Source organism: Quercus suber, unplaced genomic scaffold, assembly GCF_002906115.3.
Source record: "Quercus suber isolate HL8 unplaced genomic scaffold, Cork oak 2.0 scaffold_312, whole genome shotgun sequence".
NCBI classification, from domain to species: domain Eukaryota; kingdom Viridiplantae; phylum Streptophyta; class Magnoliopsida; order Fagales; family Fagaceae; genus Quercus; species Quercus suber.
The window spans coordinates 797,327-812,488 of record NW_027069768.1 but is presented as its reverse complement, the minus strand read 5'-3'; the positions used below and the strand labels follow the sequence as shown (position 1 = coordinate 812,488).

The window sequence follows — 15,162 nt, the reverse complement described above, 5'->3', positions numbered from 1 at the left end:
TGGGAAGTACTGCTATTTCTTTCTTTTTTGTTTTTGTTTTTTTGAACTAAGTACTGCTATTTCTTAGCTCATAAGCAAAAACCATATATAGTTTTTTCCCTTTTATCCTTTTCGGTGAATACAGTGCCATTGCCGACGCGTTGACAGAGTTATAGAGGCTTTAGATGTAAGATTATACCAAGAAGCAGCTAGCAAGTAGGACATTTAAGTGCTTTTCCATTCCTCTCGGAATCAAGGCCAATAGTATACTTATCAAAAAAAAAAACCAACCGTATATTATTATCCAAAAATATTTCAAAGAATACCTTAATCATTAATCCTAGACTCATTTTCCAACATTACAATAAAAACAACAACAAACCTTACCTTAAAAAGTTACTACCACGATTTTTTTTAGTAGAATTTGTAGTGTGTATTTGCGTAAAAATTTCATTTTCTTTTTTTTGTGTTTTTTTTTTTATAAAAATTAATTTTCCTAAAAAATAAATAATTAAATAATTAAATAAAATACATACAAACGACAAACTGACTGACTAGCCAAATCAATTGCATTTTTTTTTTCTTCATTCTATTTTATCCAAACTTCAAAGTTATGCTTTTTGTTTTTCAACATTAATTTCCTTTAAAAAAAATTACTATATTATATATTGTGAGTGACTGAGAACAGAGGATGAATTTGAAGAGTTGCAGCATAATTGTGGGGATGTCATTGTCCACAGGCCCGAGGAGGAAAGCCGCCCAAGGAAAGGAAGAGACGAGCCAAGGTACTCTAAGGCATTCCAAGTGAGAGTGAGAACCTGAAGAGAGAGAGAGAGTTAGTAGTCATAGGGAAAATTTCTAGTTTGGAGTAGCCTGTCGCCTCCGCATTAAATGGTGGGGAACAGTTTTATCAACTGCATTGATGAGGAAGTGACATGAACAATGTAAGTCACAGCTAAGCAAACTCCTTCCACCACCTTCTTCAAGTGTTAGGAGAGACAGCTAGTTAGGTAGGGATAGATGGTTGAGATGAAAAGAAATGAGAAGTATATAAGAAATGAGGGGTTTACAGAAAAAAGGGATCGAGAGAAATGTCAAAAAGAAACAAGAAGAGCATTGAGAGAAGAGAGTGAACAGTGCAACTTTTTATATAATCTTAGCCTTCTTGGGCAAGCTTGTGGAGGGACATATGCTCATCTATTCAATAATATTAGCATTTTCTTCTTTATTTTCATCCTCAGGCAAAGCCCTCTCTTGTTGTTCGTTCTCCTCTCTTACAAATTTTATTTATTTGGGCCAAGGTTAAACTGTACAACTCACTATTCTAAGTGGGCTTGAGCCGCTAGATTTTTTGATCCTTACATATATAGTGACTGATTTTTTTTTATTAATATATTTTTCTAGAATCAATTTTGAAATTAATATTAAAGCATTATTTCATATGCTACCGGCATAAAAGCATCACGTGTGCCATTTGAAAGAGTATATTTTTATTCATCTTATGAGCACCAATTGAAATCAAACTTTTAGAAGAAAATGTTATCTATACATAAATTTAGGTTTTTGAACCATGCATCCCCTCCCCTCCCCAAACATGTACCCAAAAAAAATAAAAATAGTTATTTTTTAACTCTATCAACACTTTTTTATTTCTCCAACATGAAATCAAACAATTTTTTTGCTAGATAAATTCGATAACTATAACAAAAAGAGAGAATTTAAACCCTAAGTGTCCCAAATGAAAACACTAAGAGGTACTAGTTGAACTACAAAACTCTCAACTCCATATTATCTATAATTATATCAAAGTAATATTAGTTGATGTTTTGTCAATTGCGAAGGCATGACAAAAGTTATTCATTAATTCATTTCATAAAATATATAATATATATTGGCAAATAAAAAAAAATGGGTAGCTAGGCTAAGCAAGCCCTTAGCGCAGGGCGCATAGATGTGAATGCCCACTAACAATCGATTATGGAGGTGATTCGAACCCAAGCCTAACAAGTAGGGCCACAAACTCCTTACCACTAAACCAACCAATGTGTTGGCAAATGTATAATATTTTAACCACTAATTTTTGCACCAAAATGATTTTAAGGTTGTGTTTGCCATTAGTTTAAAAAGCCAGTTTTTTTTTTACTATTCAGCTTTTTTTTTACTATTCATGAACTCCATTACATTTTTTGATACTATTCATGGGTCCCATTTTACTATTTCAGCTCCATTTTACTATTTCAGCTACATTTTAGAGCATCCACAACAGTGGAGCATTCCTATTACATTTTTAGCTCCACAGCTACAACCACCACTCTACTTTGGCAACCACAACACAACATAGAAAAAAAAAAAACAAAAAACAAAAAACAAAACTACAACCACAATCATAACCCCATCACCACCAATCACCATAAACCACCAGCCATGACAACCACAACCACAACCACAACCCACTGCCAATACCACTGCCACTGCCACTGCCACAACCACAACCACAACCACAACCATAAACCACAAAACTCATAGCCAAAATACACAAAATCCACTGCCAAAGCCAAAATCATCCACCACCACTACCATAGCCAAAATCAACCACCACCACCATAGCCACCAAACCCATATGAAAATACATAAAATAAAATAAAAACTCAATCACAGTAAAGAGAATAGTGAGATGGGTGGCAGCGGTGGCTTGCGGCTTGGAGAGGATAGTGTTGACGTGGGTCTGATTGGCGGAAGAGAAGCAAGTATGAGGCGAATGGCAGCGTGGGTCTGAGGTTGATCAGCGGCTTGAGACGTCGAGCTTTGGTGGCGGCGATGTTGACAATGGTCGGGTCGGCGGCAGTAACAGAGTGATCGAAGTTGAGAGAGTGAGCTTGAAAGACTTAAGAGACTTGAGCTTTAGAGTGAATGAGACCGGTGTGATAAAAGAATGAAAAAAAAAAGACTTAAGAGACTTGAGCTTTAGAGTGAATGAGACCGGTGTGATAAAAGAATGAAAAAAAAAAAAAAAAAAATAATGAGACCGGTGTGATAAAAGAATGAAAAAAAAAAAAAAAAAAGCAAGTTGTACCCAGCTGGAATAAAAAAAACTTTTTTTTTTTTTAGCTCTAAGCTATCATGCACATCTATCTATAGATGTACACTGTAGCAATTAAGCTAAAAAATTTAGTTATAGCTTCACTGCTGCATGAAAGTTTTTTGTGTTTTGGCACATCTAAAATAACTATATAGTTATTTAGCTCCACTGCTGCAAGTGCTCTTAACTTTATCTATAATACTTTCAGTAAAAAGTTTTCAATTCCAGCTAAGCGTGCATTTGCATGCAATTAAAAACACTATAGCAAAATAATTTTTAAATGTGGGACCTAGCCAAAAAACGCAAAAACACACATAACCATGTATTTCTAGGTCTTATGGCACTATTCACACATTTAAAAATTATTTTGCTACAGTGTTTTTAACTTAAGTTTTTAGTTTTCAACAAAATAAATAGTATCCAAATAAACTCTAAATAAGCTGTTCTCAAACGGACTCTAAGTGTATGCTTTAACTACTTAGTATTAATTTTTTTAATTAAAAAAATAAATTGGGTCTTGGGCATTTAACAAGTAAGAAACACATTATCTTTTCATTTCGTCTTTTCATTTTTATTTTTTTGTTCTTGACTGGAAATTATTTTTCTTCCGAATAATGCCATCATGTAATTTTCAAATCTTGTATATAAGGAATTGAATGAAAACCACCCGTATACATCAGATCCAAGTCACATGCAGAAAAGCCCACATTCCATTCGTAACGGGCATTTTAACGGTCACCACAAAAGGGCATTCACGTCATTTTACACAAGCGGTTTGGTAAAAATAAAAAATAATAAAACCGAGTTTCAGGTTTCAGCAACTGTCGGCTGCCGCTGCATCTATATAGATCAACGTCTCTCTCACTCTCTTCTTCCACGTATCACAACTCCACTTCATCCCAATCACTGCAAACTCAGTTCATATAAATCAACGTCTCTCTCACTCTCTTCTTCCACGTATCACAGCTCCGCTTCATCCCAATCACTGCAAACTCAGTTCATCCTGGTGCGCTAAGGTGTGTACTTCTGCACCACCGAAAGATCATTTGACGATTTTGCCCTCACCTCTTTCTCGTCCCCCTCTGAAACAAAGCGAAACAGAGAGAACTCTCTCTCTTCAGTCACCCATGGCAACGCTTCGTTTCGCCACAGCTTTCGTTTTTCTTCTTTCTCTCTTACGTGCCATCAAAGTTTCCAGTAAGTTTTATTCATTTTCCTTTTCATAATTTCTTTGGTAAACAGACACAAAAGACAAATATTTTTGAAACTTTATTGGTAAAGTACTTCTGGTTGGTACATGTCTTTCTTTATTTCACAAGAATTAGTATCTTCTTTGGAAATTTCTTTTTTGATTTGGGGTTTGTCTTTTGAGCATTTACTCAGCTGTTACAATCTGTTCCTAGTAATTATATCTAAATTCTTGTTTTTTCTTGTACCATAAAAGATAGTAAATATAAGTTTTTTAAACGTAACGGCTCCCTCTGAACTCAGAGGAAAAAAGAAGTAGAAGAATTAAAGCTCTGTTTGGAAGCTAAGAAATCACTGGAAAGAAAAAAGAAAAGTCGAACTCTGAGCCAAAAAAATAATAATAATAAAGGTTCTGTTTGGAAGCTAAGAAATCACAATAAAGAAGAAGAAAAGTCGATTTTTAGAGGGGGAAAAAAAAAACGAATTTCCTCTGAATTCTGAGGAGTCTGAACTAAAAAAACAAAAAGAAGTAGAAGAATTTAGGCTCTGAATTACATAACGGTGTGATTTTAATTTTGTGCAGAGTGCCAATCGTTCATCGGCATCAACTATGGCCAAGTCGCCGACAACCTTCCTCCACCGTCAGAAACCGCGAAGCTTCTCCAAGCAACAAGTATCGAAAAGGTCCGACTTTACGGAGCCGACCCGGCCATGATCAAAGCCCTAGCGAACACCGGGATCGGAATCATGATAGGCGCCGCCGACGGCGACATTCCGGCGCTAGCCTCCGACCCGAACTTCGCCAAAAGCTGGATCAACTCCAACGTGATCCCCTTCTACCCTGCGAGCAAGATCATCCTAATCAACGTCGGCAACGAGGTCATGACCTCCAACGACCAGAACTTGATGAACCAGCTATTGCCGGCGGTGCAGAATGTCCAAAATGCCCTCAATGAAGCTTCGTTGGGAGGGAAGATTAAGGTTTCGACGGTGCATTCCATGGCGGTGCTTAGGCAATCGGAGCCACCGTCTGCCGGAATGTTCCACCCGAATTTGGTTCAGATGTTGAAAGGGCTTTTGAGTTTCAACAATGCGACGGGTTCCCCTTTTGAGATTAACCCGTACCCGTACTTTGCGTACGGGAGCGACCCGAGACCCGAGACCTTGAACTATTGTCTTTTTCAGCCAAATCCAGGGCGGGTTGACTCGAATACTAATATCAAGTACACCAATATGTTCGATGCTCAGGTCAGTTCAATCTTTTAATTTGGTTTTAGTTGTTCTAGTTTACTCGCTATTTGTTCAGATGTTTGTTTTGTTTTGGTTTGAAATGTCTATTTATCTGTAATGTCTAGAGAAATATGGACATTAAAAACACACACACTAGAAATATGTTTGTGTCTTGATGTTTGTGCCTTAAAGAGATATTTTGTCCAAATGTTTGTTTTAGTTTGACATGTCAATTTATATTTAGCAATTTGACACGCACAATATTTTTATTTAAGATGCCAAAAATAGCAATTTATACCTGCATTGGATATGAGTCCAAAATTACCATGAAGCTGGTTTTGTGCAAAGGAACAAAACGCATCCATCCCACTGCATGTTAGGAATATGTTTTTATCTTAATGGTAGTTCTTTAGGGATGACAAAGTATCTCTTTGTGACAATTATGCCAAGCCATCCATATAAAAGCACTGGATATGATATGTGCCCAAAATTATCATGAAGCTGGTTTTGTGAAAATGAAGGGAGTTGAGTTGGAAATCTGAGTTACCAACAGCTTGGTTGTAGTAATTGGTCAAGAGCAAATAATTGCACAAATTGCCATGCCCCGTAATATGTTGAATATGTACCAACAAATGGCCCAATTGTATATGCAGGTGGACGCTGTTCGTTCTGCTCTGAATGCCATGGGCTTCAAGGATGTTGAGATTGTGGTTGCTGAGACTGGTTGGCCATACAAAGGAGACAGCAATGAGGTTGGCCCAAGCATTGAGAATGCGAAGGCTTATAACGGTAATTTGATTGCTCACCTTCGGTCAATGGTGGGAACCCCATTGATGCCGGGTAAATCAGTGGATACATATCTCTTTGCACTATATGACGAGGACTTGAAACCTGGAGCTGGTTCTGAGCGATCTTTCGGGATTTACAAGCCTGATCTAACCATGACCTATGATATTGGCCTCTCCAAGAGTAGCCAGGTGAGCATGTTGCATCATCAAGCAGATGAATATAATGTTACAATTCTTAAGTTAGTTTTTTTTTTTGAAAGAATTCTTAATTTAGTAATGATTTCTTTTGCTTTTGAAGGCTCCGTCTATGCCAAAAACTCCAGCAACTCCAGCACCAACTCCAGTTTCTCCAGCATCTCCAACACCAACACCAGTTTCTCCATCACCAAAACCAGTTTCTCCATCACCAAAACCGAATAAAGCATCATGGTGTGTGCCAAAGGTAGGCCTATCAGCTGCCCAATTACAGACAAATTTGGATTATGCTTGTGGACACGGGATTGATTGTAGTCCAATCCAACCAGGCGGCGCTTGTTTTGATCCTAATACTGTGGCATCCCATGCTGCTTATGCAATGAATCTCCTCTACCAAACAGCAGGCCGGAATCCATGGAACTGTGATTTCTCACAAACAGCCACACTCTCATCCAACAACCCTAGTAAGTTCTCTGGCACAAATCTTCTTTCATACCCATCTGCCATCTGATATTAGGAGCTGGTTTAGTTCTCCTATAAGTCAATTAATATGACAACACAAAGTTCTAGCACAAATCAAGTCATTTTAGGTTTGTTATTAGGTTAGTTTTGTTAGCGTAATTGTTAAATATTTAGTTCAACCTTTTGGGACAAGTGGTAATTTACCATAGTATTAGAAAATTTAGAATAGGTTTGAATCCTGTCATTCTAGATTTTAGAACAGAATAATTTTTGGTACTTCCAATGTAGTCATCATCATTGATGTTCAAATTTTGTGTTTTTTTCATTATGTCAGGCTGTCAGCTGTTGCTTTAAAAGAAATGTCATTGTTAGGAGCAAAATTTCATTTTCTCTAATAAATGTCTCTCATCTCCTGCCTAGAGCTAGAGGAGGACAATCATTGGTAACAACTAACATGCCTTATTCCTATTTGATTCGCAGGCTATAACAACTGCGTTTACCCTGCTGGGGGGAGTACCTGAGAATGGGAGAACGGATGAGGCCAACTATACGGCGGAGGACTCTCTATATTCTGACTCATGTTATATACATAAGTAGGCAGTGTATTGCTTGTGTAGAAATGTTTATATATTTGTCTTGAACTACATGTGTGTAAATGTTTACTAGTGTTATAAGATAGATGCAGAGGAGTAATGTATTTTCAGTTCTAGCTTGATTCATGCTCGGAATTGTTACTTCAATCTCAAGGTGCTTTGAGGATGTAGTAAAATGTCTTGTAACTTCAACTAGATGTCTCAATGGTTGTTTGGAATGAGAAAGTTCATGGACACGACAAAGTGTCACAACATTCTCAATTTCTCACAACGCCATTGTTTTCAGTTGTGGTGGGCACAAACATAATAAATTTTTATTGGCTAAAATGCAAAACCAATGTCTAAGTTTTTTCAGATTTCGTTTCAGTCTTCTAAATTTGCTTTCATTCATTGCAATCCTCTAAGTTTTAGATTTATTCAATTAAGGTACTTTCGTCAACTTTTGTTAAAGGTTTTTGAAAAAATAAATTTAAAAAATATTTTTCAATCATTAATTGAATTTGCAAAAGTTGATGGAAAAGTTTTAATTTTTAATAGGCTAAAGCAATTATATCAGTTTATGCATAAGATTCTGTCTATTTTACACTATCACTTTTACAAAATATTCTCATTAACTTATTTATTTTACAAGATATTTCAATAAAATATTCATTCTTCTCAATTTTTTTATTATTTCTCTCAACTATCCTTTACATACGCTCTCTCTCTCTCTCCATTTTTTTTTTTTTGATTTGTTGCTCTCTCTCTATACCCTATCTCTATACCTCTTTCTGAATGTGATCAACTCTTCCTCTTGGTCTAATCCACACCTTCTCGATCATATCTCCCTAACTCCGATCAGGCAAGACCCATGAGCTCCGTTCAAGCAAGACCCACGAGCTACGATCAAACTCGGTTAAGCACCAATCAAGCAAAGCCCACGAACTCCGTTCAAGCAAGACCCACGAGCTCCGATCAAGCAAGACCCACAATCATCGATTAAACAAGGACCCACAAGCACCGATCGTTCCAATCAAGCACCAATTGTTCCACAAGCATAGATTGTTCAACTCTCCCTCTCGGTCTAATCCACACCCTCTCGGTCATATCTCATGAGCTCCGATCAGGCAAGACCCACGAGCTCCGAACAAACTTGGTCAAGCACCAATCAAGCAAGACCCATGAACTCCGTTCAGGCAAGACCCACGAGCTCTGATCAAGCAAGACCCACAATCATTGATCAAACAAAGACCCACAAGCACCGATCAAGCAAGATCCATAAGCACCGATTGTTCCAATCAAGCATCGATTATTCCACAAGCACCGATCTGTCCCTCTGTTAGTTTGTCCGTGTGGGTTTGTTTGTGTGTAAGTGTGTTTGGGTATCTTTGTGTTGATTTGTTTATGTGGATGTGTTTGTGCGTGGGTGTATTTGTGTGCATTTGAAGAAAAAGAAGATGAAGAGAGGAGAAGTCACTGAGTTCGTTGTACATGGAGAAGAGAGAGAAAAAAAAAAGGTGCGAACATGAAGTTAATAAAATAATAGATACACGTGCTACAGTAACCGTGCATATATGCACAAACTAATGTAGCAATTGTGTATTTATACACAAGTTTACATCCACTTATGTGGGTGATTTTTTGCTCAAATTGTGTAAAAGTAGTTAGTTTTTCCATTTTGCATATTTATGCATTGCTCTTAACAATTCAAATGTAGTTTCATATATAAAAAAAAAAAAAAAAAAAAATCAAATGTAGTGAAAATATTGCAATACTTAGTTGTGGGCCTTGTGGCCGTAGAACTGCTTTTGGGAATAATTTGGTTGTTTTTCCTTTTTTAGATGTCACATTATCAATTTTGGAGTCCAAATTTTCTGTTTCACTTTTTCTACTATACTCTATACTCCACCAATAAATATTTGCCAAGTGTTTACCTAATATAATAAGTCAATAATGATAGTATTTAATTAATTAGATGAATATGTGGCAAATATTTATTGGTGGAGTATAGACTGGAGCAGGAAAAGTGGGACAAAAAATTTGGACTCCCAATTTTGTTCTGTATTAATACTGCTATCAAGTCATTTAATGATAATTTTTACAAGTATTTATTAGGTTATTTATTAGTAAGTCATGTTAACAAGTGCCTTAAAACAACCGTTAATAAAGAAATGTTAATAAATGTCCTAATAATATTGATTTATGGACTATTTTTAAAAATATTTTATGTGAAAATAATAAAGCAATTAATTTTTTTACAAGCTTTTTACATTTTCCAAAAATATTTTATCAAAATTTTCTTAATATAATTATTAACATGACTTATTAATAAACCATTTTTATAAAGTTTTTTTAAAAAAATTTACACCTATTCTATTGGAAGAAATATAAAGAGCAGTTAAAAAAAATTATTTATTTATTATTTTTTTATAAAATATTTATAAAAAAATATTTTAATATTTTTTCATAAAATATTTATGAAATATAAAAAGCAGTTAAGAAAATTAATTATTTTTTATTTTTTATAAAATATTTATAGAAAAAATATATAAAAAGTCATTAAAAAATTAATTAATTATTATTTTTTCATAAAATATTCATAAAAATAATTCATAACTTAATATCTGGACTCTTCTTAAATAAATAAATAAAAAATAAAAAATAAAAAATCCTTTAGTACCTCCATTAACTTGTCAGTGATATGTTTTTTTTCGTGCAAATTCCAAATGTCAGTTGGCATGGAAAGAACAGGGCGAGTGAACCCCGGGCTGCGTGTGATTGGTTAAATTGAAAATTCCGTAAAAGAGCTTCCAAGCATCTCTATTGTTCCTTAACCAACTTAATCACTTTTGTTCGTTCGTCATAGATGGTGCAATATTCCACAGCGCAATTGAGAGAGAGAGAGAGAGAAATTAGCCTAAAAAAACGAATCTGAGAAGAACAAGAGGAGGAGGGAAGAAGAAAATGGCTGGGGCTACGAGAGAAAGGGAAAGAGATCTAGAGCTGCTGATCCCGGTTGCCGGAGGAGGAGGAGGAGGTGGAGGAATCATCGCCGATAATGGAGCCTCCAACTCCAAATCTTCATCCACTTCGTCTTCTCCTGCTGCCGTTATCTCCTCTTCACATCATCACTCCGGCAGAGAGGTGAGTTTCTTTTTCTCTATCTTTTTTTCAATCATGGTTTAGGATCAATATGGTAGTTTGATTCTTATGGGTATGCAGGAAATTTGATGAATAGTTATTGCAGGAAGCCTTTTGATTAAGGAACATCATTTCCTGTATTACTCTGTTGCAGATAGATGATCATGATTTGGTGGTTTTTGTGTGTTTAATCTATGTAGATATGTTTCATTTGAGAGTTTGTTTTCTGGGTTGTTTGTGGATTTTTTTTTTTCCTTATTGTTTCTATATTGGTTTGTGTAGGCACTGTGTTTTCTTGAGGTTATATTGTAATGGGTCAGTGGTGAAACTTTCAAAAGCCAAATTTTAAGAACAAATAAAGATTAGAGCCAAACAGTGGAATTTTTAAATGATGGGATTATAAGAACACTCCTATCGGTTTATGCACCAAAAAAAAAGAAAAGGCATTTTGCTGCATAAGCCATTGAAATGCTGTAGCAAGTTATAAATTTTAGATGCAAAGTGAATAAGCCGATGCAAGGGATTTTTTGTGCATTTGGATGAACTATTATGCATTTTTAAGGTTTATGCATAAGCCATTGGGAATGCTCTAAAGTCATTGTTTGGTTGCTTGTGTAGGCATTTTCTAAAGTCATCCGCAGCTGGGCTTCAAAAAAGTTCATGAGTGGATGGTAAGCTCTTTAGGGTTACATAAAATTAATCTTATTTTGGTGCCTTATAACATTTAAACTGTGCTTGTTGTTTGAGGCTGATTATTCAGAACATGTCGCCCCCTTTTCTGTATGTAATTTTTAGTACTCCTACTAAGACTACCCCTCTTTCTTTCATCTTCTTGTTTTTTAACTTTTGCACTTTGTTTTGGGTGATTTCTGCTTTAGTTTTGGCATTTAGCCTTTTGGGCATTTGGTATTTTGGAAGAACTTTTTGGAATTATCTATTAGATATGGTCTACCAGTTTTCATGATACTATTAGAGTTGCATATACAATATAAAAAGGTTGTATGACTCGTCAAACTTCTAAGCCAATAAAGTGGCTTTTTTTTTTTTTTTTTTACAGTGAACAGTTACCAACACACACTTCCTCAATAAGCTGTTAGATCTGAACATTCCTTTGAAGAAATCCACTAGTATGAGAACCCCATGTTTGCTGTTCTTCGGCAAATTGTAGACCTGTTCTAAGTTTTAACATAATGGTTATGTAATACCTGAAAAGTGTATTATTTTAATATTTTGAAGAGCTTCTTCAATCAAAAATTTGTGTCGGAAGTCTATAAATGTTTCATATTTCACATGTAAAGGGAAATTCCATTGGGTTCTTCACTTCCTTGTCATTTGTTCTTTGTTAGATGAGTGATTGATTTGACATGCAAGTTAAAGCTTTTGATTTTGAATTTGAATTTTCTTAAAATAGTCATTGCTTTCCTAATACTTAAATTTGAAGGTCAGTGTTTAATTGCTAGAATATTATTTGAAATGAGCTTAAACATGGAGCAGTAGTCTATCTGGATTTTAATGAACCCTGCAAGATGAGAAAAAAAGGAACTTTCCGGGAGTAGGGACTGAAGAGATAATCCTGTTCATTGGTTTTGAGGTAGCAGAAACACATTTACATGTTAAAACCACATATAATGGCAAAAAAGTACCAACAACTTAAGTGGTGATATCTGAGATGAATTGACTAACTGAATTTCTATAGTGCAATTACCCTCAGTTGTGCTGCAATGCTCTATCACTGACTATTTTGTTGGAAGCCACTGCAACTTGCATGAAATTTCTTAAGATGTTAAGATGAGTAACCTGTAGCTTATATACATAACCCTCAGAAAAGTAAATCAACATGACAAAAGTAAAACTGTTCGTTCAGGTATTTTATTTAATGGGTATCAAGTTTTTTTTGGTAGGTAATGGGTATCAAGTTTTGTACAATTTATTTGAAAATGGATGTTTGTTTCTCCAGAGATGACCAAGGAATTATTTGGCGTTTGCTATTATATCTGCTTTATTTTTATTTTTTATTATTATTAATATTTTTTTTACAAACATATCTGCTAGCTACTCATCCTAGTTTATCCTACTGAAATTTATAAAAAATAAAGTATGTGATATTTGAGAATCTTTTAAATATGTTCCATGAAAAGGCTCATATTGTTTGCAGCGTCATTCTTCTTCCAATAGCCATTACATTCTACATCACTTGGGGTTTCATTCATTTTGTGGACGGTTTCTTCTCCCCGATCTATAATCATCTGGGGATCAATATTTTTGGTAAGTGGATTTACTTGTTCTGTGTTTAGCAGTTTTCTGAGGATTGAACTACTTGAAATTTTTCATTATTACCGTTCATGTTTTTATCTCATTTGATTGAGTTCATATATGTGAAATGCATATGGACTTTCAAGTTGATGTTAATTTTTCTGAGCAAGGAAAATGTACTTCAATCTTTATCCAGTTGAACTGAAAAATAGTCCTACTCTATGTTCCACTTGCTTCAGACAGGAAAACAACATATTAAAGACAAGTGCTTCCTTGACCAAGTAAATTGAGTTGAAAATTTCATGCCATGTGGCCTTAAAATCAATCAAGGGAAAGTTCGTATTAATTTATTTTGGAAGTATCTGCATTATTTTATGTATGCATGGGACCTTAGTTTTCTTCATAAGAAAGTCCCAGGGGTAGAACCCTTCACATGGAATCTGCACAGCACATTAAGTTGCTGAACAGTCCTTCAAAAGTTACTCAGCAAAATCTGTGCCTAGGCCTTTTGGGAGGAAAATTAATGGAATTGATCTGGCTCTGACACATGAACATATCTTAATCTTCCTCAGTGAGCTGATTTATGACTCCAAATTACTAATTCCCAAGAAAATTTTGAGTTTGCAGGCATCAAACAAAATAGCCAAGATTTTTCCTCATCTGCAATATTATTTTACTTTTCAATATGTGCCTAATTTGGATAAATTGCAGGTCTTGGATTTGTTACCTCCATCACTTTCATATTCTTGGTTGGTGTTTTCATGTCATCGTGGTTGGGAGCTTCTGTTCTTACTCTTGGGGAATGGTTCATCAAGAAAATGCCACTTGTAAGCTACATCTATGCTGCCTCTAAGCAAATCAGTGCCGCAATATCACCCGGTAAATTTATCAATAACTTATGCACTCTTGGCTTTTGAGTTTTGGAACATATGCTCACGTGGTATTACTTTACAGATCAGACCTCTAATGCCTTCAAGGAAGTAGCTATCATAAGGCACCCTCGCGTTGGAGAATATGCATTTGGATTTATCACATCTTCAGTTGTTCTTCAGAGAAGTGTGGGTGATGAAGAACTCAGCTGTGTTTATGTGCCCACCAACCACTTGTATCTTGGAGATATTTTTCTCGTCAATTCTGATGATATAATTCGACCCAATCTCTCAGTTAGAGAAGGAATTGGTATGATTTTAAACATAAAACTAAGACAGTTTCTTCCAGACATGAATTTTTAACTAAAACAGCTTTGGTTGTTATGTGAGGTGCAGAAATTGTTATCTCTGGGGGAATGTCAGTACCCCAAATATTGACTACAGTGAATTCCCGGCCCATTCAAGCAACAAGGATTGGCAACTTTCCAGCAGTGAAAGTATAGAGCGGACTAGGAATGGTGGGAATAGATTCTGTCTTCTTTCTTCTTCCTCTTTTTTTTTTTTTTTTAATTATTTATTTTTATTCTGTTCTTAGTGATCAGGATTGTGTTTTTGTTCTTGGATAATTGACAGCAACTCAACCAATTTTCATGACACAACAGTGTTAGTCAAACAAGTTTTTCTGAGAACATGTAGAAGCATGAAGGTTACTAGAGGCTGGATTAGAAAAAGTGATGACACTTTCATGCATTCAGATGAATAGTGGAGAAATCTAAAGTGAAGTGAAGAACATCTAGAAAATATACAGGCACAATTAAGGCAGCTCTTATTAATTGTTTATAGTAGATTCTCTCTCTCTCTCTCGCTCTCTCTAAGTAGTGCCTCCATTCTTGTTTATGAAATAGAGATTATGCTTTTTTTTTTTTTTTTAATTATGAAATAGAGATTATATAATTTTCGGGTGTTTAGATTGAACTGATTTGGCCAAGATTAGATTGTTAAAGTATCAAACTTGACCAAATCTCGGCCTGCAGTAAAAAGTTGTATAGAAATTGAACCTCAAGGTCTTCAACTAATATCTCTAACATGAGAAAGTTAAATACAAATAAAAAACTGGTGTATCTTATGAAGATTGAGACTGAATGGTCAAAATATATGTTTAGTTTTTCCTTCCTTCTGGACCCCTCTTTAAAAAAAAAAAAAAAAGGCAGGAGGAGGAGGAGGAAGAAGAAGCTCTTTTTAGATCTGTAGCAAATACTGATGATGCATTACTTTCAGAACCATTTTTTTGTGAGTAGGCATACATCAAAAGCTACAATCGTAAAAACATGATGCGCTTTTAGGTGAGAATTGCCTTTCATGTTTTATCTTTGACATTTTTTTTTTTTTGAGAATCTTATCTTTGA

The 15,162-nt window shown here is 35.2% G+C and overlaps 2 protein-coding genes across 5 annotated transcripts; both read left to right on the top strand.

Annotated features, from left to right (window-relative positions):
• Positions 1–3,882: 3,882 nt before the first annotated feature.
• On the top strand, positions 3,883–7,868 carry LOC112026971 (glucan endo-1,3-beta-D-glucosidase). 2 transcript variants are annotated; one of them, XR_002884409.2, is made up of 6 exons: positions 3,883–4,255; positions 4,830–5,494; positions 6,130–6,453; positions 6,563–6,706; positions 6,789–6,923; positions 7,402–7,868. XR_002884409.2 is itself a non-coding variant. In XM_024059642.2 (5 exons), exons 1-5 carry the CDS (start codon positions 4,186–4,188, stop codon positions 7,440–7,442), a joined length of 1,461 nt encoding a protein of 486 aa, XP_023915410.2. In that variant the 5' UTR covers positions 3,884–4,185; the 3' UTR covers positions 7,443–7,868. The 2 variants fall into 2 exon arrangements, 1 of the variants encoding a protein (XP_023915410.2); XM_024059642.2 differs by having other exon boundaries at positions 3,884–4,255; positions 6,563–6,923.
• A 2,335-nt stretch (positions 7,869–10,203) lies between these two features.
• Positions 10,204–14,886, top strand: LOC112026965 (protein LIKE COV 1). Of its 3 annotated transcripts, none has more exons than XM_024059634.2 (7): positions 10,204–10,637; positions 11,253–11,305; positions 12,790–12,899; positions 13,599–13,766; positions 13,842–14,066; positions 14,153–14,274; positions 14,359–14,886. In XM_024059634.2, the coding sequence occupies exons 1-6, from the start codon at positions 10,458–10,460 to the stop codon at positions 14,257–14,259; spliced, it is 843 nt and encodes a 280-aa protein (XP_023915402.1). In that variant the 5' UTR covers positions 10,204–10,457; the 3' UTR covers positions 14,260–14,274; positions 14,359–14,886. The 3 variants fall into 3 exon arrangements, with proteins under 3 accessions (XP_023915402.1, XP_023915401.1, XP_023915400.1); XM_024059633.2 differs by having other exon boundaries at positions 14,352–14,886; XM_024059632.2 differs by having other exon boundaries at positions 10,205–10,637; positions 14,390–14,886.
• The last annotated feature ends 276 nt before the right edge of the window (positions 14,887–15,162 follow it).

Excerpts from the sequence above, each read along its gene's own strand:
- LOC112026971 (XM_024059642.2), top strand. The coding sequence starts at position 4,186 with ATGGCAACGCTTCGTTTCGCCACAGCTTTCGTTTTTCTTCTTTCTCTC. Across the intron at positions 4,256-4,829 it reads ACGTGCCATCAAAGTTTCCA|AGTGCCAATCGTTCATCGGC; the intron begins GTAAGTTTTATT and ends AATTTTGTGCAG. Across the intron at positions 6,924-7,401 it reads ACTCTCATCCAACAACCCTA|GCTATAACAACTGCGTTTAC; the intron begins GTAAGTTCTCTG and ends TTTGATTCGCAG.
- LOC112026965 (XM_024059634.2), top strand. The coding sequence starts at position 10,458 with ATGGCTGGGGCTACGAGAGAAAGGGAAAGAGATCTAGAGCTGCTGATC. Across the intron at positions 11,306-12,789 it reads AAAAAGTTCATGAGTGGATG|CGTCATTCTTCTTCCAATAG; the intron begins GTAAGCTCTTTA and ends TATTGTTTGCAG. Across the intron at positions 14,067-14,152 it reads CTCAGTTAGAGAAGGAATTG|AAATTGTTATCTCTGGGGGA; the intron begins GTATGATTTTAA and ends TGTGAGGTGCAG.